This window comes from Macaca fascicularis, chromosome 20 (assembly GCF_037993035.2).
Source record: "Macaca fascicularis isolate 582-1 chromosome 20, T2T-MFA8v1.1".
Lineage (NCBI taxonomy): Eukaryota > Metazoa > Chordata > Mammalia > Primates > Cercopithecidae > Macaca > Macaca fascicularis.
The window spans coordinates 2,966,580-2,988,883 of NC_088394.1; the positions used below are offsets into that span (position 1 = coordinate 2,966,580).

The following is a 22,304-nucleotide window of genomic DNA, read 5'->3' on the forward strand; positions in this document are numbered from 1 at the left end:
GCCCTGACTTGTCACCCTCTGAGCTCCTGGCTGAAGGCTGGGGCCACCCTGTGCCTCAGACCCTCTCCCATCAGGCCTGCAGCATTCTAGAGGCAGATCAGTGGGGGTCTGAGTCCCGGCTCAGGCTCCGTTTCCCTCATCACCCAAGCGGGCAAGGCCGTTTGGAGAATTTGGAGAGGGTCGCACCCATTCTATGAGGCGTGGCCTGGCACCCCACTGCCTGTGGCCCCAGATCATTGAGCAGGTCCAGGGGGACGGAGGAGTTCAGAGAGCAGGGACAGGGAAGGTGACAGGCACCGGGGTCCCGGCATCCTTGTGGGCAGCTGGCCGTTTTCTGTTCCCTCCGTGGGGTCTCCTGTTAGGTTCAGGTAGCAGCCCTCGGTCTTTCAGCACTCCCAGGGGGGTCCACAAATGCTAGGGCCTTTCCTCTTGCCCTTTCCAACGACCAGTTGCATACCTTCTGGGTCAGGTACTGTGCTGGTCACCTCCTAGATGAGGTTGGACTCACTGTCCCCATTTTACAGATGAAGGAACTGAGGCTTAGAGAAGCCAAGGGACTCACCTGGGGTCCCAGAGTCTTGAGGTTGTGAGTCTGGGCTTTGCACCTGCACCTCTGGATGTGTCCTATTCCCCCTCTTAGTGGTTTGTGATCATGAGCTGGTCACTTTGTCATTCTTTTTTTTTCTTTGAGACAGAATCTTGCTCTGTCATCCAGGCTGGGGGCGCAGTGACGCCATCATAGCTCATTGCAGCCTCAACATCCCAGGCTCAAGCGATTCTCCCGCCTCAGCCTCCTGAGTAGCACCCGGCTAATTTTTTTGATTTTTAGTAGAGATGAGGTCTCAGTATGCTACCTAGGCTGGTCTCGAACTCCTGGCCTCAAGCAGTCCTCTCACCTCAACCTCCCAAAGTGCTGGGATTACAGACATAAGCTACCACACCCAGCCCACTGCCTGTCTGTTTCCCTCTGTAAAATGAGGATATGCATGCTACCTCCCCTTAGGTTACGGGAGGATAAACTGTGATACTATCCACAAAGTGCTTCACGGCAGGACTTAGTAAGGGCTCAAAAAAAATGGCTGCTGTAGATATTATGGTATTCTTGGGTCTCTCTGCCTGTGCAGCAGGTGTGTTTTGTGCATCTTTGTATCTACGGTACCTTGCAGTGTGAAGAGCACATAGAAAGAACTAAAAATAAAAATAAGATGGTTACTGGCATTACTATTATTTTTCTGTTTTGGACATATTAAGGCAAACCACCCTGACCTGTGCCTAACACACAGAGGCCCACACGCCAAATGTTCAAATATTCAAACGCTACAAATCATGCCAGTAACCTGTTAAGTATGTTCTATCCTCCTACCTTGACAAATACACCTTCATCATGACCTGAAAGCCCAAGTTCGAACTGAAAATTCTCGGATTCGGCCGGGCGCAGTGGCTCACGCTTGTAATCCCAGCACTTTGGGAGGCCGAGGCGGGTGGATCATGAGGTCAGGAGATCGAGATCATCCTGGATAACACGGTGAAACCCCGTCTCTACTAAATATATTTAAAAAATTAGCCGGGCGTGGTGGCAGGCACCTGTAGTCCCAGCTACTCGGGAGGCTGAGGCAGGAGAATGGCGTGAACCCGGGAGGCGGAGGTTGCACTGCACTCCAGCCTGGGCGACAGAGCGAGACTCCGTCTCAAAAAAAAAAAAAAAAGAAGAAAAGAAAATTGTCGGATTCCTTGGGTGATTAACTGACCCCTGTTTGTAGCTACCCCACCTATTCACTGCCCAGCTCCAGCACTGTCCACACTACGTAAACAGGCACCCCCTTAGTCGCTCCTCGGAGCTAGGGTGATCACCCTGCTGCGTGACCCACCTTCAGGAGGACAGACTGGGCAGAGGGCTGTGCGGATCCTAGAAGTGGGCTTGGGGCTGTTTGGGCAGGGAACTCCAGGGTCCTAGGTGCTCAGAGTGTGGTCTAGAAGGGACACCTAGGCTCCAGGTGGATTCCTGCTCGGGACCTCAGAGATTCCTCACCCCATGGGGTGCAATGTGGCAGGAGGGGACCAGAGCCTTCTGCTAGGTGAGGCTAAAGCCCAGGAGGGACCAGGAACCCTTAGATCTGATACTGTAACCCGTGACCTTGGGTGAGTCCCCAATGCTCAGCTGCCTCATCTGTGAAATGGGCCAGAAGCTCCACCTGCAGTCTAGGGCCGACGGGAAGGTCCTCATGAAAACAGACGTATGTCTGCCTGGGGTTCCCGCAGCCTGGGGACGGGGGCAGCAGGGCAGGTGGCCGCTCCGGCTGGGGGATGAGGATGCAGAGGTGTGGGACTCGGGCAGCCCTCCAGGAAGTCAGGCCTCCAAGGATGATCCTGGGAGGGGGCCGCTGAGCCAGCAGAATTGCCAAGGTTCAGCCCTGAGTGGAGCTGGCGGTGGCTTCACTGCAGCCTGGGCTGGCCTCCTTCCCAGATGTATGGCGTGTGCTGGCCAGCCCACAGCCCCTTCCTCTGCCCACTGGCTGTGTGTTTGCTTAGGGGCTCCCTGGTGGTCCTCCAAGCCCCCAAAGCCCTGGTATGGACATGAGGAATGTGCCCTCCCATGGGCTGGCTGCCGTGGCTCCTCTCATTCTTGTGATGCCACTTCCAACAGCACTGAGCTGGGGCCCGGACCATCACGGAGGATCGACCCCCATACACCACTGTCCCTGCTTCCTGCCCACAGAAATGCAGGAGCTACTCAGGCTGGGCTGGGGCCATGCCTGGTTTGTCAGCTTCCCTTAGGCTTGGGACACATGCAGATTACCAGAGCTGGCCCCTGCTCTCAGCCCCTAGGTGCCGCCCAGAGGCCCCACAGAAAAGGCAAACAGCGCAGGGTCATGAGACACGTGGGACCCCACACGCCTGGCTGAGCCTGCCTCAGCTCCACCCTGTCTCCTGCTCTCTCCTGCAGGGTCTATGCTGCTCCAGACACTGCTGGGATTCGAAGCCTCTTCCTCTCCCAGCCATCCAAGCCCAAACGCTCACCTCTACTCCCCAAAGCTGCCCCAAGCCTGGTATGGAGCCTGGTTAGTGAGCCCCTGTCTACTTCGAGAGGAAAATGAGGAGGACTATGGAGTGCAGGGGCTGCCTGGGGAGTAGTCACACCAGAAAGGGCATGAGCAGCAGCAGGTGGAGCTCAACAGGACGGGCCCGGCCTAGAGCTGAACAAAACCTGGGCTCCCCCACCTTCTAGCCCTGTGCCTGCCACATGCAATTCTGCATCTGTGAGCCTCAGTTTTCTCGTCTCCAAAATGAGAGCGATTCCTCCCTACTGGAGTCATTGTGAGGACTCCACGCATAAGGGAGGTAAAATGCTCCTACAGCCCAGCAATTCCACTCCAAATATTTACCCAAGAGATGCAAACCCGTTCTCAGACACTAGCACACAACCATTGATAGCAGCACCATTCACAACAGCCAAAAAGGAGGAGACACCCCAAATGTCCACCTATGGATGAGCAGATACATAAAACGTGCTTTAGTCATACAGTGGAATATTACTTAGCCATAGAAAAAGAATGTATTGGCTGGGCATGGTGACTCATGCCTGTAATCTCAGCACTTTGGGTGGTGAGAGCTGTAATCACTCAACTCTCAGCACAGAGGTGAGCGGATTGCTTCAGCCCAGGAGTTCAAGACCAGCCCAGGCAACAGAGTGAGACCCTGTCTCTACAAAACAAACAAAAAGTTTTCTTTTCTTTTCTTTCTGAGATGGAGTCTTGCTCTGTCGCCCAGGCTAGAGTGCAGTGGAACGATCTTGGCTTACTGCAAACTCTACCTCTGAGGTTCAAGCAATTCTCCTGCCTCAGCCTCCTGAGTAGCTGGGATTACAGGCGCCTGGCACCATGCCCGGCTAATTTTGTACTTTTAGTAGATACTGGGTTTCACCATCTTGGCCAGGCTGGTCTCAAACTCCTGACCTCGTGATCCAACCGCCTTGGCCTCCCAAAGTGCTGGGATTACAGGCATGAGCCACCACAACTGGCCAAAAAGTTTTCTTTTCTTTTCTTTTTTTTTTAGATGGAGTTTCACCCCGTTGCCAGGCTGGAGTACAGTGGTTTGATCTCGGCTCACTGCAACCTCTGACTCCCAGGTTCAAGCGATTCTCCTGCCTCAGCCTCCCAAGTAGCTGGGACTACAGGCATGCGCCACCACGCTCAGCTAATGTTTATATTTTTAGTAGAGATGGGGTTTCACCATATTGGCCAGGATGGTCTCGAACTCCTGACCTCATGATCTGCCCGCCTCGGCCTCGCAAAGTGCTGGGATTACAAGCATGAGCCACTGCGCCCAGCCTACACTTAGCTAATTTTTAAAAGTTTTTTGCAGAGAAGAGGTCGTCTTGCCATCTTGCCCAGGTTGGCCTCAAACTCCTAGGATCAAGTGATCATCCCACCTTGGTCCCTCAAAGTGCTGGGATTGCAGATGTGAGTTACCATGCCCAGCCAAAAGAAAATGTTATTAGAGATGCTGAGAATCAGGAATTTGGCAGGTAACGCATAGAGGAAAAAGCATCCCAGACACAGGCAAGGGCTCAAAGGGGAGAACATGGCTGGGCGCTGTGGCTCACGCCTGTAATCCCAGCACTTTGGGAGGCTGAGGCGGCAGATCATGAGGTCAGGAGTTCGAGACCAGCCTGTCCAATATGGTGAAACCCCGTCTCTCCTAAAAATACAAAAAATTAGCCAGGCATGGTGGGGGGTGCCTGTAATCCCAGCTACTCAGGAGGAGTCTGAGGCAGGAGAATCGCTTGAACCCAGGAGGCAGAGATTGCACCACTGCAGTCCAGCCCTGTCAGCAGTGTGAGACTCCATCTGAAAAACAAAACAAAACAAAAAAAAGAGAACATGTCTCCTCTGGCCAGAGTACAGGATGCATGGAGTATTAGTCCATTTTCATACTGCAATAAAGAACATCTGAGACTGGATAATTTATAAAGGAAAGAGGTTTATTTGACTCACAGTTCAGCATGGCTGGGGAGGCCTCAGGAAACTTACAATCATGGCGGAAGGCGAAGGGGAAGCAAGGCACCCATTCTCTGTAAGGCGGCAGGAAGAAGTGGAGCAAAGGAGGAGGAACCCCTTATAAAACCATCAGATCTGGCCGGGCGCGGTGGCTCAAGCCTGTAATCCCAGCACTTTGGGAGGCCGAGACGGGCAGATCACGAGGTCAGGAGATCGAGACCATCCTGGCTAACACCGTGAAACCCCGTCTCTACTAAAAATACAAAAAAACTAGCCGGGCGAGGTGGCGGGCGCCTGTAGTCCCAGCTACTCCGGAGGCTGAGGCAGGAGAATGGCCTAAACCCGGGAGGCGGAGCTTGCAGTGAGCTGAGATCTGGCCACTGCACTCCAGCCCGGGCTACAGAGCAAGACTCCGTCTCAAAAAAAAAAAAAAAAAAAAAAAAAAAAACCAAAAACCATCAGATCTCTTGAGCACTCACTCACTATCATGAGAACTGCATGGGGCAGCCCGCCCTCCTGATTCAGTTACCTCCACCTGGTCCGTCCCTTGACACACGGGGATTATGTGGATTACAATTCAAGACGAGATTTGGGCGGGGACACAAAGCCTAACTATATCACATGGAGAGGAGATGGAAGCCACAGGGTGGGCCAGGGCCAGGCCCAGGAGTCTGGAGAGGGACAGGGACCCCTGACGGCTTCTAATGGGGTGATCACGTCATTCCTAGGTTTTGCTGTGGGTTTTTGTTTTGTTGTGTTTTGAGAAAAGGTCTTGCTCTGTCACCCAGGCTGGAGTGCAGTGGCGCAACCACAGCTCACTGCAGCCTCCAGTTCCTGGTCTCGAGTGAACCTTCCACCTCAGCCTCCCAAGTAGCTGGGACCACAGGCATGCACCACCATTCCTGGCTTTTTTTTTTTTTTTTTTTTTTGAGACGGAGTCTCGCTCTGTCGCCCAGGCTGGAGTGCAGTGGCCGGATCTCAGCTCACTGCAAGCTCTGCCTTTGACCTCGTGATCCACCCGTCTCGGCCTCCCAAAGTGCTGGGATTACAGGCTTGAGCCACCACGCCTAGCCCATTCCTGGCTAATTTTTAAATTTTTTGTAGAGATGGGGTCTCACTGTATTGTCCAGGATGGACTTGAACTCCTGGGCTCAAGTGATCCTCCTGCCTCAGCCTTCCAAAGTACTGGGATTACAGGCATGAATCACTGTGCTGGGCTCAGGCTCAAGTACTGGGATTACAGGCATGAATCACTGTGCTGAGGGGTTTTTGTTTGTTTGTTTGTTCTGAGATGGAGTATGGCTCTGTTGCCCGGTCTGGAATGCAGTGGCACCATCTCGGCTCACTGCAAGCTCTGCCTCCCGGGTTCACGCCATTCTCCTGCCTCAGCCTCCCAAGTAGCTGGGACTACAGGTGCCCACCACCATGCCTGTCTAATTTTTTGTATTTTTAGTAGAGTCGGGGTTTCACCATGTTAGCCAGGATGGTCTTGATCTCCTGACCTCGTGATCCGCCTGTCTTGGCCTCCCAAAGTGCTAGGATTACAGGTGTGAGCCAATGCACCTAGCCCAGACTGAGGTTTTTAAAAGGCCATTCTGGCCGGGCGCGGTGGCTCACACCTGTAAACCTAGCACTTTGGGAGGCTGAGGCAGGTGGATCACTTGAGGTCGGGAGTTCAAGACCAGCCTGACCAACATGAAGAAATCTTGTCTCTACTAAAAATACAAAATTAGCCGGGGTGGTGGCGCATGCCTGTAATCCCAGCTACTTGGAAGACTGAGGAACCCGGGAGGGGGAGGTTGCGGTGAGACGAGATCACGCCACTGCACTCCAGCCTGGGCAACAAGAGTGAAACTCCATCTAAAAAATAAATAAATAAATAAATGGCCATTCTGCACTGTGGAGGACAGTCTGGAAGGGGGCCAGAGTGGTTAGGGCAAGGAAGGAGGCTGTTATGAGGGATGGCTGGTGAGCTAGAGCCAGGGCAGGGGAAAGGACAGGAAGATATGTCACAGGTAAAATCGGTGGGCGGTGGGGGGGGGAGGAAGGGAAGCGCAGGGCAGGGCAAGACAGGACAGGGCGAGGAAGGGGAGGTGTCGGATCTTGCCCAGCGGCAATACAAGGTGAGCACTGCCCACAGAAGGGGAGCTACTCAGGGATGAGTTGTCTCCGCCATGGAATGTGGTGGACCCTGCGGGGCATTCAAAGGACAGTGTCTAATAGGGAGCTGAGGCCATTACAGCTGGAGACAGAGTGGAAGGGGCCCAGCACAGGGACAGCATTGGAAGCTCCAGAGCTAGTAGTCGCCAGCCCCCCAGTATCTCGTGGGGTGCAGAGAGTGAACTCTGGAGAGCCCCAGTCTTTGGAGGGAGGCAGGGAAAGAGACTAAATTCCGAGAAAGGAGCTAGGAGAAGGCAGCCTTTCAGGCATGGTGATGTCAACCATGGCACAGATGCGTCAAGAAGTGGGAGGGGGCCGGGCACAGTGGCTCACGCCTGTAATCCCAGCACTTTGGGAGGCTGGGGGGGGTGCAGATCACAAGGTCAGGAGATCAAGACCATCCACCATCCTGGCCAACATGGTGAAACCCTGTCTCTACTAAAAATACAAAAATTAACTGGGCGTGGTGACACACACCTGTAATCCGAGCTACCTGGGAGGCTGAGGCAGGAGAATGGCTTGAACCTGGGAGGCGGAGACTGTGGAAAGTCGAGATGGCACCACTGCACTCCAGGCTGGCAACAAAGCAAGACTCTGTCTCAAAAAAAAAAAAAAAAAAAAAAAAGAAGTGGGAGGCTGGGCGCAGTGGCTCATGCCTGTAATCCCAGCACTTTGGGAGGCTGAGGTGGGCGGATCACTTGAGGTCAGGAGTTTGAGACCAGCCTTGCCAACATGGTGAAATCCCATCTCTGCTAAAAATACAAAAATCAGCCAGGTGTGGTGGCGCACGCCTATCATCCCAGGTACTCAGGAGGCTGACGCAGGAGAATCCCTTGAACCTGGGAGGTAGAGGTTTTGCAGTGAGTCAAGATTGCACCACTGCACCCCAGCCTGGGTGAGAAAGGGAGATTGCGACTCAAAAAAACAAAACAAAACAAAACAAAAAAAACGGGTGGGAGGAAGGAAGGAAAAGTATCCACTGGATTTAGCAAAGTGAGATTGTCAGTGGCCTTGAGGAATTTCCACTGGAGACCTAGAGAGCTGGGGTAAAAGGCAGATGACTGGGGTTGCAGAATGAGTGGGAGGTGAGGACGTGGTCTAACGGTGAGGACCGCTCTTTAACGAAGAGAGTCTGGGATTGTTTTATAGTGTTTAAAGGCTAAGGGGCAGGAAGGAGAGGAGGTGAAGGTATAGGAAGGAAGGCTCCTGGGAACTATGGCCTGGTCAAGGGACAAGAGGCACCCCCTCTGTGGCCAGAGGAAGGGGTGCAGTCACATCTGTAAGAGCAGTGGGAAAAAACCATGCGAGAGCCAGTCTCAAGGGTGAGGGCACCAGCGTGGAGCGCACAGAGCTGGAATGAGGGCCTGTGGTTTTGAGGGGGACCCTGGGCTCAGTGGGATGTCCCAAGGGTCAGGCTGGGGCTGGGGTACCAGATCTAGTGAGTACAACTACAGGATGCCCAGCAAAATTTTTTTTAGCATAAGTATTTCCCATGCAACGTCCGGGATATACTTACACTAAAAAAAAAAAAATTATTCGTTGTCTGAACTCAAGTCCTGTAATTTTCAGCCAATTCTAGCCCAGCGTGGCGCATTAGTGGGTCAGGGAGGGCACGGGAACGGCGCGACCCGACAGCCTGGGAAACGGACAGCCGTGTCAGAAGGGAAGGTGCCAGTGGGGAGGAGGCCAGAGAGAAAGCCGCAGCTTCCTTCCACCTCGCGCCGGGCCCGCGGCAACGCAAGGAACCTCTCCGGGTTCCTCCCGGCGGGAACCCCCTGCCCCAGAACTTTGGTCTCGTCCCATCCACCCCCGCCCGCGCCATGGTCTCGCCCTAGGGAGTTATCGATAACTCTACGCTCGACCTCGATCGACTCGCTCCCGCTCCCCTTGCCGTCCTGGACACAGCGGAGTGCGGAGTCGCCCGTAAGGTACGAGGCCGCGAGCCAGGGGCCGGGAACCGGCTGCTGGGTGGCTGGGAGAGTACGGCTAGGGGAAGCCGGCCAGCAGGACGGAGAAAGGGCGGTCGGCGGAGGACAGGGGAGCTCGGGGGTCCAGCCAGACTGCGCCCCTTCCCATCACGGCCCGCCGCCGGCCTGCTACGCATGCGCAGCCGCAGGGCTCGGCTTTCCCCGGCCCACCCGCCGCCTTGCGCACGCGCAGCCCGCCCCTGCGGCAGAGTGGCGCCCGCGCGTGACTGCCCCCTGTCGGCTGCGGGGGGGACGGCGCCCCCGCCGGGTGCGTGGGGCGGGGATGGAGCACGCGCCCTGGAGCCCCGGAGCCGCCCGGAGCCGGGTGTCACGCGTGTGACGCGTGTCCCTGAACCTACCTCCGCTTGTTGTCCCAACTCTAAATTGGGAATGATAAGCGCCATTCGGCAGCGCCCCGTGGGTCTGTAATCTGTTTAGCACAGTGTGTCCTCTAAGTACTTTACATCCTTCTCTGCAGATGCCCTGACCTTTGACCCCTGCTATTCAGCTCTAGGGCCCGTGCAGGCCACACCATGAACACGTCCCCAGGCACGGTGGGCAGTGACCCGGTCATCCTGGCCACTGCAGGCTACGACCACACCGTGCGCTTCTGGCAGGCCCACAGCGGCATCTGCACCCGGACTGTGCAGCACCAGGACTCCGTATCCTCCACCTGGGGCGGGCAGGGCGGCGCTGGAGGGATGCCTCATGTGGGGACCACAGCCTGGGTGAAGGCCAGATGGTGAAGGCCTGGGGGCCCCTGTCCTCAGGGCTGCCTTCCCATCATCCTCCTTAACAGTCCCAGCAGGTGAATGCCTTGGAGATCACACCAGACCGCAGTATGATTGCTGCTGCAGGTATCTGTGACCCTTGATCTCTAACCCCTGACCTCTGGTGGGTCGACCTGAGCACAACCAAGCTTCATTTCAGCCTGTGTCCCTAGGTTACCAGCACATCCGCATGTATGATCTCAACTCCAATAACCCCAACCCCATCATCAGCTATGATGGCGTCAACAAGAACATCGCGTCTGTGGGCTTCCACGAAGACGGCCGCTGGATGTACACGGGCGGCGAGGACTGCACAGCCAGGATCTGGGACCTCAGGTGCGGTGGGGAGGGGCCTGCTGCCTGGGGCTGGGCTGGGCTGGGCTGCTCTGAGAGACCATTTTAGGTTGGGTTCTCTCCAAGCAGAGGCTGAAATAGGGAGCTTCCTGTGGGCGACTCAGTGAGAGAAGTGAGGACAGGAGGAGAGTGAATTGCATCAAAGCGCGAGTCCTGCCTTGAGCCCGGAGCTAGCGTGTTATTCCCCTTCCACCAGCCACTGGCTTAGGCTCCCTGCTGGAGTGGAGGGCCCTGCGTCTCGAGTATTTCCCAAGAGGCAGGTCCTTTAGCAGAGGGAGGGGAGGAGTGGCCAGGCTAAGGCCATCTGGGTAGGGCACCAACAAGCCCAGATGGACAGCATGTGCCCTGGCCCGGTCCACAGGTCCCGGAACCTGCAGTGCCAGCGGATCTTCCAGGTGAACGCACCCATTAACTGCGTGTGCCTGCACCCCAACCAGGTGAGGGGTGCTCATGGGGCCAGGCACTCTGGGACTTTGGAGGGCTGGGCTTGGGTCCTGCCTCACCACCCCTGCACCCCAGGCAGAGCTCATCGTGGGTGACCAGAGCGGGGCTATCCACATCTGGGACTTGAAAACAGACCACAACGAGCAGCTGATCCCCGAGCCCGAGGTCTCCATCACGTCTGCCCACATTGACCCCGACGCCAGCTACATGGCAGCTGTCAATAGCGCTGTGAGTCCTGGAGGCAGGTGCTGGGTGGGGCCAGCTTGGCACTCAGCCCTTAGCCTCTGCAGGTGGGCTTATTCCTGGATGTCCCTTAGTGCCCCCCTCCTGCTTCCCCATCCTAGGCACTAACACCCACCCTGCCAGCAAAGCCAGAAGCGTGAATGTCGCTCCCAATGCCTTGGCCCTGTCTGCAGGCCGGTCGCTCCGCTTTCTGGAGTCTCTCCCAAGTCGGTCCACTTCCCTCTTTTCTCTCTGTTGCCTCCTGGTCCCAGTCACCCTCATTTCCCATGACAGCTGACACACTCTCTGAGGCCTCCTTTCCTCCTCCCTGACCTCCCCCGGCCCCTGACCCGTTCTCTCTTGGATGCTTCTAGTGGTGCCTCGTCAGTACCAGCCAGGTGGCATCATTCCCCTGGGGAGACCCAGGGCTACTGGCCTTGCCCTTAGGCTGCCGTGGTGTGGCCCCTGTTCTTCTCTCCAACCTCATTTTTTTCCGTTAACTCCATTTAATCCCAGCGTGTCACTTGTCCCTCTTGCCCCCGGATTTCCTTTCTCCTGGCCTTTGTCATGTTGTCTCTCTAGCTGGTGCCCTCTCCCGTGTACTTCCATTGGCCATCGGCATCCTCCAGGAAGGGGAATTTGAGTCTTTGGCCAGGTGTGGCCTCCTGTTCTTGGCTTGCCATGTGTGGCCCTTGGTTAGGGCCAGGCTACCCAGGTGCCTTCTGCAGGCAGGACCAGAGGGGCCTGTCCGCCCCGACCCAGGGTCCCCATGCACAGTTGAACCCCAGTGTTGGCCCCCAGGGCATCCTTCCCTGTGTCTCAGACCTGAGGCCTCGGGTCCCCTGTGACGGTCCTCCTGACCTCTAGGGAAACTGCTATGTCTGGAATCTGACGGGGGGCATTGGTGACGAGGTAACTCAGCTCATCCCCAAGACCAAGATCCCCGCCCACACGCGCTACGCCCTGCAGTGCCGCTTCAGCCCCGACTCCACGTGCGTGCAGGGCCTGCTGGCCCGAGAGGGGACCTGCCTGGGCTGTGGGCTGGAGACGGGAGGGGCTGCTGGGTGGAGTGGCTGCTGCTGGACACGCCCCCACGCCCATACCCCAGGCTCCTCGCCACCTGCTCGGCTGATCAGACGTGCAAGATCTGGAGGACGTCCAACTTCTCCCTGATGACGGAGCTGAGCATCAAGAGCGGCAACCCCGGGGAGTCCTCCCGTGGTTGGATGTGGGGCTGTGCTTTCTCGGGGGACTCCCAGTACATCGTCACTGGTGAGCCCCGCCCAGCCTCCCCATCCCTGGCCTCCCAGCGCTGGCCTCCAGAGCCAGCCCACCTTGGCTGCGGCTCCCCCTCTGCTAGGGCCACCTGCCTGGCCTGCACCTCTGCTCTGAGCCCTGCCCAATCTCCCCCTCCAGCTTCCTCGGACAACCTGGCCCGGCTCTGGTGTGTGGAGACTGGAGAGATCAAGAGAGAGTATGGCGGCCACCAGAAGGCTGTCGTCTGCCTGGCGTTCAACGACAGTGTGCTGGGCTAGCCTGTGACCCCTCAGGACTGCCTGGTGTAGGTGGTGGCAGCTGGAGGGTCCCATGCAGCACCCAGGTCAGAACAGGCCCTACTGCCGGCCTACACCAGCTGGACCTGATGGCCCCCTGTGGCACTTTGACCTGCTGGGCCAGGCCGCCCTGGGACTCTCAGCCCCCAGTTGCTTATCCAGATGTGACAGCTCGACCCAAGCCAGGCTGCACACTCCTGGACTAGGCTAGCCTGCACTGCCTGGGAGTCAGCCAAGGGCCCAAAGCTGCTGAGGGGTGTGAGGCTGGTGCCCACCCCTAAGCTAGTGTGTTTCCTGTCCCCTCCCTGCCGCGTTTCAGGGCCTTAGTCCACAGAGAACACCACCGTGGCCAGGTGGAAGGGTTTATTAGTCCCTGCCGGCAGCTATCCTCCCTGGTGCGGGTGACCTGGCCAGCCCGCTGGATTGGGGACAGGGACCGGGCTGGGCCAGGTCGGGGCTCAGTCTGGGAGGTAATAAAAGCAGACTGACACACAGATGTTGCTTGGGAAGCAGATGTCGATGCACAGATAAATCAGCCGCTGTCTCCGGGGCCCTGTGGTGAGAGTGCCGTGAATCCCCAAGGGCTCCGCCCCCAGCTCATCAAACCATCCCGAGGGCCTGGCCTCCCCCCACAGTGGCCCTGACTCACCCTCTGCTCGCCGGGCCCAGTAGATGGGGGTCCTTGTGCACAGGCGCTGCACCAAATCCCCCACCTGGGCAGGGTCCACCTCGTGGCTCCCCTGCACTGCCAGCAGCTCCTGGGTGTGTTGGGTGTCCTGGGCAGGGCCCCGAGGCTCTTGGACCTGTTGAGAAGGCTCTGGTGGGCTGTGGGACAGGGCTGCTCCCTACTCCTGGCTGGGCGGGGCTGGATACCCCCCAACCCCCAGTGATGTCCCCACCCTCTGCTCTTGTCAGCAGCCTGGGCTCAGGGTGGAGAGAGCTTCCTGTTCCCTGAAACCAGAGCTCCAGCCTATCCTGTGCCCAGCTGCACACAGGACCCTTTGTCTAGCCCCTGGTGGGGGGCTGTGCCCAGCAGGATGGCTCACCTTGGAGGTATCCATCAGCAGCCGCAGGGTCTCCCGATCACTGTCCTCCATCAGGCGGAGGAAGCAGGCCTGGTGCTCCTCGGGGCGGTAACAGATGCAGCCCTGGGGAGGCAGGGAGGTGAGGCAGGGCCACCCCGACCGACACCTGCAAGGGTGACGTGACCCCTCCCTGCCCACTCACGCTCTGCCCGTCGAACAGCACCACCCAGCTGTGGTTGCTCTGAGGTGAGGTCACTGTGATGGTCGCTGCGTTCCGGGCCACGTCCACCAGGATGGTTTGGTTGGGCCGGGGCATGTGGGGGCTTGGGAGGGTCATTCGTAGCGTCTGCAGCCTTGGCTGGCAGTGGGAGTTGGAGTTCAGCTGGGCAGCTGGACAACCCCAGCACAGCCGCCAGCTCTGGGCTGCAGGACTCCTGACATCCCCGAGTGGGCCCTTCCACCTCTGGCCGTCTGCTCCTAGGCGGTCACTGCCTGCTCTGCACCCTGGCTCTGCTGGAGGCTGGGATGTGCCAGCTTCCCTTTCCCCTTTTCACTGTCCACATCCCTGGTGCTGAGGAGGGGCTCACCTTGGGAGGGCCCTGAGCGAAGCCAAGAAGCCCTCCAGCCACAGCTCCCGCAGTGGCCAGTGCCAGGAGCAGCAGCAGCAGGGATAGGCCCGTGGCTCTCCAGCCCCCACAGGTGGGCTTGGTCTTCACCTGGGGGCGCATTAGGGTCAGAAGGGTCATGGGGTTTAGAGATCAGGGAGCCAGTGGGCTGGGGAAGGGAGGGGCTGGGTGGCCAGGGGCACCCCCTGGGTCCTTGCTGCAGGAGTGATGGGAGGCACTCACCCCTGTAGGCCCAGGTTTGGGGCGCTCAGCGCGGCAGTTCGCTGGCTTCATCCTGCAGCCCCTGCTCACAATGTGCCGATTGTCTGCGCCCCTTGTCTGCAGCCTTGGCCGGGGAAACTCAGAACGCCTCCCCTCCTAACCCCGCGCCTCTCCCTCAGCTCCGGATCTGATATCCAGGTCAGAGCCAGGACAGTCCCCTCCTCCCACCTGGGGGATGCCTGTCACCAGGCCCGGCTCCAGACACCTGGCCTGTGCAGACTGGAGATCAGGGTCTGGGAGGCATAGGGCTGGGCTGAGTAGAAATCCAGTCCAGCTGACCGACTGGAGGGCAGTCCAGGCCTGGCCAGGGCGACTCACTAAGTGTGGTTGGGGTGGATTTCGTTTTCCTAAAGTGGCCTGAGTCTCTCAGGTTACCCTTGACTCCCAGAGCTGGGCACAGGGCCTGACACACCACAAGCTGTCAATAAATGCCTGCTCAGTAAATGACAGGTGTGGGACTATGCACCCCCAGCCACTTCCCAGTCCCCACACACCCAAGTCCAGGGGGTTCCTGAAGGCTGGACCACAGATAGGCAGCCTGCTGTGCCTGTGCCCCCAGAATAGTCAGGCCAGCCTCGGGGGCCCGCCCAGCACCTTTTTTTTTGAGATGGGAGTCTTGCTGTGTCCCCTAGGCTAGAGTGGAGTGGCATGATCTCGGCTCACTGCAACCTCTGTCTCCTGGGTTCACACAATTCTCACGCCTCAGCCTCCTGAGTAGCTGGGATTACAGATATATGCCACCATGTCCCGCTAATTTTTGTATTTTTAGTAGAGATGGGTTTCCACCATTTTGGCCAGGCTGGTCTTGAACTCCTGACCGCAAGTGATCCGCCTGCCTCAGCCTCCTAAAGTGTTGGGATTACAGGTGTGAGCCACCGCGCCCGGCCCAGAATTACTTCTGAGCTCTGCCCCCTGCCCTGGGCTCTCTGCCATGGCAGCCCACCAGCTTCACTCTGAGGCCTTTTCCTTCCCTGGTTTCCCTTTGTGTCTGGCTTTCCCTCATTCTCCAGAACATCTTCCTCTGACCCAGGCCAGGAGTGGGCAGTTGCCATTCCAGCTCCAGAGTTGGAACCCCAGCTACCCATCTACTTTGAATCCTCCCACCCACGGCGAGACGGCATCGCCCGGGCCAATGCAAGGCGAGAGCAAGGACACCCGAGCCAGTGTGGGTTTGAGAGTTTAATCTGTGCTCTGGTGCAGACAGTGCCGCAGCCCCTCATGGGCTAGAGACAGGGCGCACAGGGACTCCTAGCCCCCACCCGGCAAGAGAGGCATCGCCGAGGCTGCACCTGCCACGCACTCTTGGTGTGACTGCACCCTGCCAGGCCAGACCCGGCTTGAGCCAACCTAGCCAAGCCAGCGTCAGCGCCACCAGCCTCATGGGCACAGCCGCCCTCATGCTGCTCCGCAGCACCCTCTAAACCTGACATCCCAGGCCTGGGAGGTGCTGAAGGCTCAGGACGCCCCTTATTGCTCTGAAGTCTTTGTGACCAAGTGGAGTGTTGTGACTATGGGGCCAAGAAAGAAGCTGCCGGGCAAGGTGCTGGTAGGGAGCCAGCCAGAAGGTGAGTGTCCTGGTATGGCCTTGCTGAGTCTGCTGTCAGGCCTGTGAAAGGTCAGCAGAGCAAAGGAGCAGGCAGGAGAGACCAGAGCCCCGCCCAGAACCTTGGCGAGCTGGTGGCCCTGCCAAGTCCTCCTCCTGGCCACTGAAGAGGGAATCCAGGGCAAGGCAGGTGACCTCCTGGGCCACCAGCCTCTAACCCCTACCCCAACCTAGGGAATGGGAGGACTGGAAGAGACTGGATGCTTTGTAAAGGACTTGCTGTTCTCGGGGACACAACTCTCCTCCCCTCCCCTCCCAGAGCCCTGGATGACTGACAGGCATTCCTAGGCCAACACATGCTTCAGCCGAGCTGCCGAATGCAGGGCACCTGGATGACAGGCATTCCTCAGCCAACCCATGCTTCAGCCGAGCTACTGGCTGCAGGGCACAGAGGCTCCTTCTGTGGGATTTTCCCTACGACACAGAGCACAGCTATTAACACACTTAAGATTCAACTCCATTGCCTGACACAGTTGTTCAAAGTTAAAAACTGTTTGGTAGCAGCACTGCTCTGAGCTCCCTGCACTGCAGCCCCGAGTTCAGCGAAGGCGTTCACGCCATCGCGGCTGCTCAGTCCAAATCACCTGGGTTTAAATGCACACTTGAGACGGCAAGAGGTTTAGCTGGGCCGCATTTGCAGAACTGGGCAGCAGCCCTGGGTATCTGAAACGGAACAGACACTCAGTTGTGACATCAGAGTGGTTTTCAAGGAAGTAGGGGAGGCGGGAGGGTGGTGAGGGCAGCACTTTGTACCCAGTGGCAGAGAGATGCCACCTGGGAGCAGCCTCCTCCACTCTCTCCCTGCCGGGAGGCACAGGAACACAGAAGGCTCCGCCGGACTTCCAGTCACACTGATGGGACCCTGGTCCATGCAAGCCTCTCCCAATAGTCAGAATAATCAGTCCCTCCACCCCGAGGGGCTGGATCCCTGAATGAGTTTTTCCATAAAATACAGGACACACACCCCTAGACCTGCCTCGGTTACCTGAATCCCGGACAGGTGCTGAGCCTGCCCCCCCCCAACGCCACAATGCCTTCCCAGCCTAAAAGTGCATCTTCGATTACAAGCATCTGTAAACAAAATCGTCTCCCAAACGTGTACTTACAAGGTTAACAATGAATGCCTTTGCTTAACTCCAATTACACTCCTTGAAGCCACTTAGCAGAACAGATGCCTAAGCCCCACCTATTAATTTGGGTAACTGGTTTTCAATTTTTTTTTTTTTTATTCCGGAGATTAAAGACACCCAATCTTTAACCTTGAAGGGCAGGCAAAAGGTCGGCTATGCTGTCAACATAGAAGTCAGGCACCATTTTCTTCTTAGACACGCAGTCACTTTCCTGATTATTCTTCACATCTCCTAGAGTGGAGACTCCGGTGAGGGTCAGGATGGTCTTCAGGCCACAGGTGACGCCTAGGAGGATGTCTGTGTCCAGGCGGTCTCCCACCATGACGGTGCGCTCGGGGTTGATGCCGTATTCCTGGGACACGCAGTCGAAGATGAAGCGGCTGGGCTTCCCGATGATGTCGGCCTGGCGCTGGGCGGCCATCTCCACGGCTCGGACCAGACAGCCGGTACCTGCGGGGCACAGGGGACCGGGTCAAAGGGCGGGAAGGGGGCCCGCCGCCCGCCCCCCAGCCTCCCGCCCCAGGGCGCACGGACCCGCGATGAAGCGGCCGTTCTCCAGCGGAAGCCGGTTGTCCATGTTAGTGCCCACGAGCAGGCAGTCGGGCTGCTGCAGGTAGCGCAGGGCCTTGGTGAGCTTCATGTAACTGAAGTGCGGGTCAAAGCCCACCACCACTGCGCGCACGTCGGGCTCCAGCGGCGCGTGCAGCCAGTCACCGGGACCCTCGCCCTGCAGTGGCTCGGGCCCCACGCCCACGCTGGTGACGCCCACGGCCTCCAGCTCGGCGGCCAGAGCCGGGCTGCCAAGCACATAGGCCTTGGGCGCGGGCGCGCCGGCTAGGCGCTGGCGCAGGTAGAGAGCGGTGCAGTAGGCCGTGCCGAAGACCTCCAGGCCGGCGCCGGGCCCCGCGGGGCCGCCGAAGCCCAGGCGCCGCAGCTTCTCGGCGTAGGCAGCGCGGGTCTTGCTGCTGTTGTTGGTGATGAAGCCCAGGCGCTTGCCGCGGGCCCGCAGCGCCCGCAGGGCCTCGGGAGCGCCAGGCACGGCCGTCTCCCCGCGCCACAGTACGCCGTCGCAGTCAAACAGCAACGTGTCCACGTCGGCCAGCAGCGCCTGTGCCCGCTCGGCGCTCAGCCGCACGCAGCGGGCGTCGTCGCCACCGGCCTCCGCCGCTGCCGCCATCGCCGCCCGCCGGCCGCTGCCGCCCGCCGGCCGCTCCTCGCAGCCGCCCGCCGCGGCGCCCTCCCCGCCCCCGGGGCGCTCATTGGCTCCGCGCCTCGCGCCCACCACCCATTGGTCTGCACCTTCGCCAATCCGCCCCCGCCTCCCGCGGGCTGCGGGAGGTCAGCGCCAATCGGCGAGGGCCGGTGCGGGGAGGCGGGCGATCATTGGCTACCGGGCTCGGGGCGCCCCGGTGATTGGCTGGCAGGGCGCCAACCGGCATTCGGAGTGAAGCGCTCGCTGCGGAAATGCTGCAGAGGGGAGAGTAGCGCAGGCGCAAGGCCGGTGCTCCCAGGCGGCCGCGGGGCCGCTCACCCATTGGAAGCGAGTGGTCAGCCTAGGTGACGAGGCCCTTCACGGAGTGACCCGGCCCAGGCCGGCTGCCCATTGGCCGGTCTCTCCCGCGGGCACGGGCGGGGCTCCAGCAGGAGCGTCGCGGGAGGGGGCTGGGGCCGTAGGGGCCGAGGCACCTCCGCCGGCCGCGCCCGTGCCTCTGCTGTGGACGCGCTCGGGACACCGGGCCACCACGTGGGTCGCTTACCTGCGAGTCCCGCGAGCCAGCCCGGGGCTCCTTCCCCGGCAGGCCTGCGTACTCGCCTCATTCCTTTGCGAAAACGCGTTCCCTGTGCCTTGGAGGTCACACGAACCAGACATTACCAGGCCGTGGGGTTAGGGTCTAAGGACACTGCCTAGAACCTGGTACTCAGTGATTGCTCGCCGTCATCGTCAATTATTAGGTATTTAATTGAAGCAAAACATTACATTAAAGGGTATGAAAACCGTGCAACTCGATGGAAGTTTTACATTATTTATTTATTTATTTATTTATTTATTTATTTATTTATTGAGACGGAGTCTCGCTCTGTCGCCCAGGCTGGAGTGCAGTGGCGCGATGTCAGCTCACTGCCAGCTCAGCCTCCCGGGTTCACGCCATTCTCCTGCCTCAGCCTCCCGAGTAGCTGGGACTACAGGCGCATGCCGCCACGCCTGGCTAATTTTTTGTGTTTTTAGTAGAGACGGGGTTTCACCGTGTTAGCGAGGATGGTCTTGATCTGCTGACCTCGTGATCCGCCCGCCTCAGCCTCCCAAAGTGCTGGGATTACAGGCGTGAGCCACCGCGCCCGGCCGGAAGTTTTACACTTTTACATGTATATATATATTTTGCGACAGGGTCTTGCTGTCTCCCAGGCCGGAGTGGAGTGGCCGGATCACAGCTCACTGTAGCCTTGACCTCCCAGGCTCATGTGATGCTCCTACCTAAGCATCCAAAGTAGCTGGGACCAGAGGTGTGTGCCACTACGCCTAATTTTTTTTTTTTTTTTTGAGACGGATTTTCGCTCGTTTCCCAAACTGGAGTGCAATGGCGCGATCTCGGCTCACTGCAACCTGTGCCTCCTGGGTTCAAGCAATTCTCCTGCCTCAGCCTCCCGAGAACCTGGGATTACAGGCACGCACCACCATGCCAGGCTAATTTTTTGTATTTTTAGTAGAAATGGAGTTTCACCATGTTGACCAGGCTGGTCTCAAACTCCTGACCTCAGGTGATCCACCCCCCCTTGGCCTCCCAGAGTCCTGGGATTACAGGTGGGAGCCACCACGCCCAACCTAATTTTTTTTTTTTTTTTTGAGACGGAGTCTTGCTGTGTCTCCCAGACTGGAGTGCAGTGGCATGGTCTCGACTGCAAGCTCCACCTCCCAGGTTCACGCCATTCTCCTGCCTCAGCCTCCCGAGTAGCTGGGACTACAGGCGCCCACCACCACGCCTGGCTAATTTTTTGTATTTTTAGTAGAGACAGAGTTTCACCGTGTTAGCCAGGATGGTCTTGATCTCCTGACCTCGTGATCCACCCGCCTCGGCCTCCCAAAGTGCTAGGATTACAGGCGTGAGCCACCACGCCCAGCCTTTTTTTTCTATAAATTTAAATTTTTTGTAGAGATGGAGTCTCACTATGTTGGCCAGGCTGGTCTCCAACTCCTGGCCTCCAGTGATCCTCCTGTCTTGGCCTCCCAAAGGGCTGGGATTACAGGCGTGAACTACCGCACCTAGCAAATTTTTTACATATGTATATGCTTGTGTAAACATAACCCAGACCAAAGTATAAAGTATTTCCAACACCCCAGGAAGTTCCCTCTTGTTCCTATCCAGTCAACAGCAGATAGCACATTGCCGACTACTTTTCTGACTCCTATCACCACAGAGTCACGACCAAGCCTCTGGACTGCTTTATACCTGGGATTATATGGTATGTGTTTCTGGCTCTTGCTTCTATGATTTAACATAATGTTTATGAAATTCATCCTTCTGGCTGGGTGCTGTGGCTCACGCCTATAATCCCAGCCCTTTCGGAGGCCGAGGCGGGCAGATCACCTGAGGTCAGGAGTTGGAGACCAGCCTGGCCAATATGGTGAAACCCTGTCTCTACCAAAAGAACAAAAATTAGCCAAATGTGATGGCACATGACTGTAATATTAGCTACTTGAGAGGCTGAGGTAGGAGAATCGCTTGCACCTGGGAGGCGGAGGCTGCAGTGAGCTGAGATTGCACCACTGCACTCCAGCCCGGGCAACAGAGCAAGAGTCCATATCAAAAAAAAAAAAAAAAGGTTGGGCGCGGTGGCTCACACCTGTAACCCCAGCACTTTGGGAGGCCGAGAGGGGTGGATCATGAGGTCAGGAGATCGAGACCATCTTGGCTAACACGGTGAAACCCCGTCTCTACTAAAAATACAAAAAAATTAGCTGGGCGTGGTGGTGGGGGCCTATAGTCCCAGCTACTCGGGAGGCTGAGGTAGCAGAATGGTGTGAACCCGGGAGGCGGAGCTTGCAGTAAGCCGAGATTGCGCCATTGCACTCCAGCCTGGGCAACAGAGCGAGACTCCGTCTCAAAAAAAAAAAAACCAAAAAGATGACCTTGACCTTGAGCAGAACTGGATTTGACAACAATCACACTCTGCATTTACTACAGGGCAAGAGGTAGCTGATTTGAGACAACGGCTGGAATGGGGACTGTTGATGATGCCCAGCCACGGGCCGTCTTCTTCCACACTCGCCCGGCTGCCTTGGCTTACTGGGCACTCTGTGAGCATCTAGGCTGCGGCACCACTGCTCCTTACCTTCATTACCTCCTTAGAGTCACAGGACAGGCCTGAGAGGCAGGGATTATTCATATCTCCATTTATAGATGGCCAAACTGAGCCACGGAGAGTCGCCGGCTGGACGAGGTTGAGTTGGGATTAAACTCAGTCGACCCCAAAGCTGAGCTCTGCCCCATCTGGTCGGCTTAACATCCTCAGAATGTGCTTGTATGTCTGCAGGTGGGAGGGGAGGCATGGTCACTTGTGGGGAAGGTCCTGGCAGAGGCTGGGAGGGAAAGTGCGCTTGAGAGGAGAGGACTGACTTTGGGAACAAGGTGATGTGGCCCTGCATCTGGGGGTAGAGGACCCCTTTGGGTGCCCCCCACACAGCAGGCATTCAGTCTCTATCTGTGAGGGGATGACTCCACTGTCTCCCCAGGTAAGCATCGTGTACTGCAAGCTGACCTGGGGATGACTTTCAGTGGCACAAAAACAGACACTATTTCATGTTAACAGAGTTGAATCAATTTACATAGCAATAGAAAATATAAGTAGCTCACCGGGCATGGTAGCTCACGCCTGTAATCCCAGCACTTTGGGAGGCTGAGGCAGGTGGATCACCTGAGGTCAGGAGTTTGAGACCAGCCTTACTAACATGGAGAAACCCCATCTCTACTAAAAATACAAAATTAGCTGGGTGTGGTGGTGCATGCCTGTAGTCCCAGCTACTCGGGAGGCTGAGGCAGGAGAATCACTTGAATCCGGGAGGCAGAGGTTGTGGTGAGCAGAGATTGCGCCACTGCCTGGGTAACAACAGTGAAATTCTCTCCCCCCCAAAAAAAAAAAAAATATATATATATATATAAATATATATATAAAACAAATATATATAAAACAAATAT

General features: G+C 57.5%; 3 protein-coding genes across 7 annotated transcripts; 1 reads left to right on the forward strand and 2 right to left on the reverse strand.

Annotated features, from left to right (window-relative positions):
* The first annotated feature begins 9,026 nt into the window (after positions 1-9,026).
* MLST8 (MTOR associated protein, LST8 homolog) lies at positions 9,027-12,961 on the forward strand. Of its 3 annotated transcripts, none has more exons than XM_005590954.4 (9): positions 9,027-9,085; positions 9,603-9,786; positions 9,930-9,981; positions 10,068-10,230; positions 10,610-10,685; positions 10,768-10,920; positions 11,782-11,906; positions 12,023-12,186; positions 12,331-12,961. In XM_005590954.4, the coding sequence occupies exons 2-9, from the start codon at positions 9,658-9,660 to the stop codon at positions 12,447-12,449; spliced, it is 981 nt and encodes a 326-aa protein (XP_005591011.1). In that variant the 5' UTR covers positions 9,027-9,085; positions 9,603-9,657; the 3' UTR covers positions 12,450-12,961. The 3 variants fall into 3 exon arrangements, with proteins under 3 accessions (XP_005591011.1, XP_005591012.1, XP_045238884.1); XM_005590955.4 differs by having other exon boundaries at positions 9,633-9,786; XM_045382949.3 differs by lacking the exon at positions 9,027-9,085 and adding an exon at positions 9,424-9,545 and having other exon boundaries at positions 9,633-9,786.
* On the reverse strand, positions 12,816-14,508 carry BRICD5 (BRICHOS domain containing 5). 3 transcript variants are annotated; one of them, XM_005590952.5, is made up of 6 exons: positions 14,341-14,508; positions 14,080-14,208; positions 13,695-13,850; positions 13,514-13,615; positions 13,117-13,270; positions 12,816-13,020 (listed from the first exon to the last, which is right to left on the reverse strand). In XM_005590952.5, exons 1-6 carry the CDS (start codon positions 14,389-14,391, stop codon positions 12,926-12,928), a joined length of 687 nt encoding a protein of 228 aa, XP_005591009.1. In that variant the 5' UTR covers positions 14,392-14,508; the 3' UTR covers positions 12,816-12,925. The 3 variants fall into 3 exon arrangements, with proteins under 3 accessions (XP_005591009.1, XP_045238885.2, XP_045238886.2); XM_045382950.3 differs by having other exon boundaries at positions 12,816-13,270; XM_045382951.3 differs by lacking the exon at positions 14,080-14,208 and having other exon boundaries at positions 12,816-13,270.
* A 1,037-nt stretch (positions 14,509-15,545) lies between these two features.
* On the reverse strand, positions 15,546-18,353 carry PGP (phosphoglycolate phosphatase). The gene is made up of 2 exons (XM_005590957.5): positions 17,647-18,353; positions 15,546-17,562 (listed from the first exon to the last, which is right to left on the reverse strand). The coding sequence occupies exons 1-2, from the start codon at positions 18,287-18,289 to the stop codon at positions 17,237-17,239; spliced, it is 969 nt and encodes a 322-aa protein (XP_005591014.1). The 5' UTR covers positions 18,290-18,353; the 3' UTR covers positions 15,546-17,236.
* Between the last annotated feature and the right edge of the window lie 3,951 nt (positions 18,354-22,304).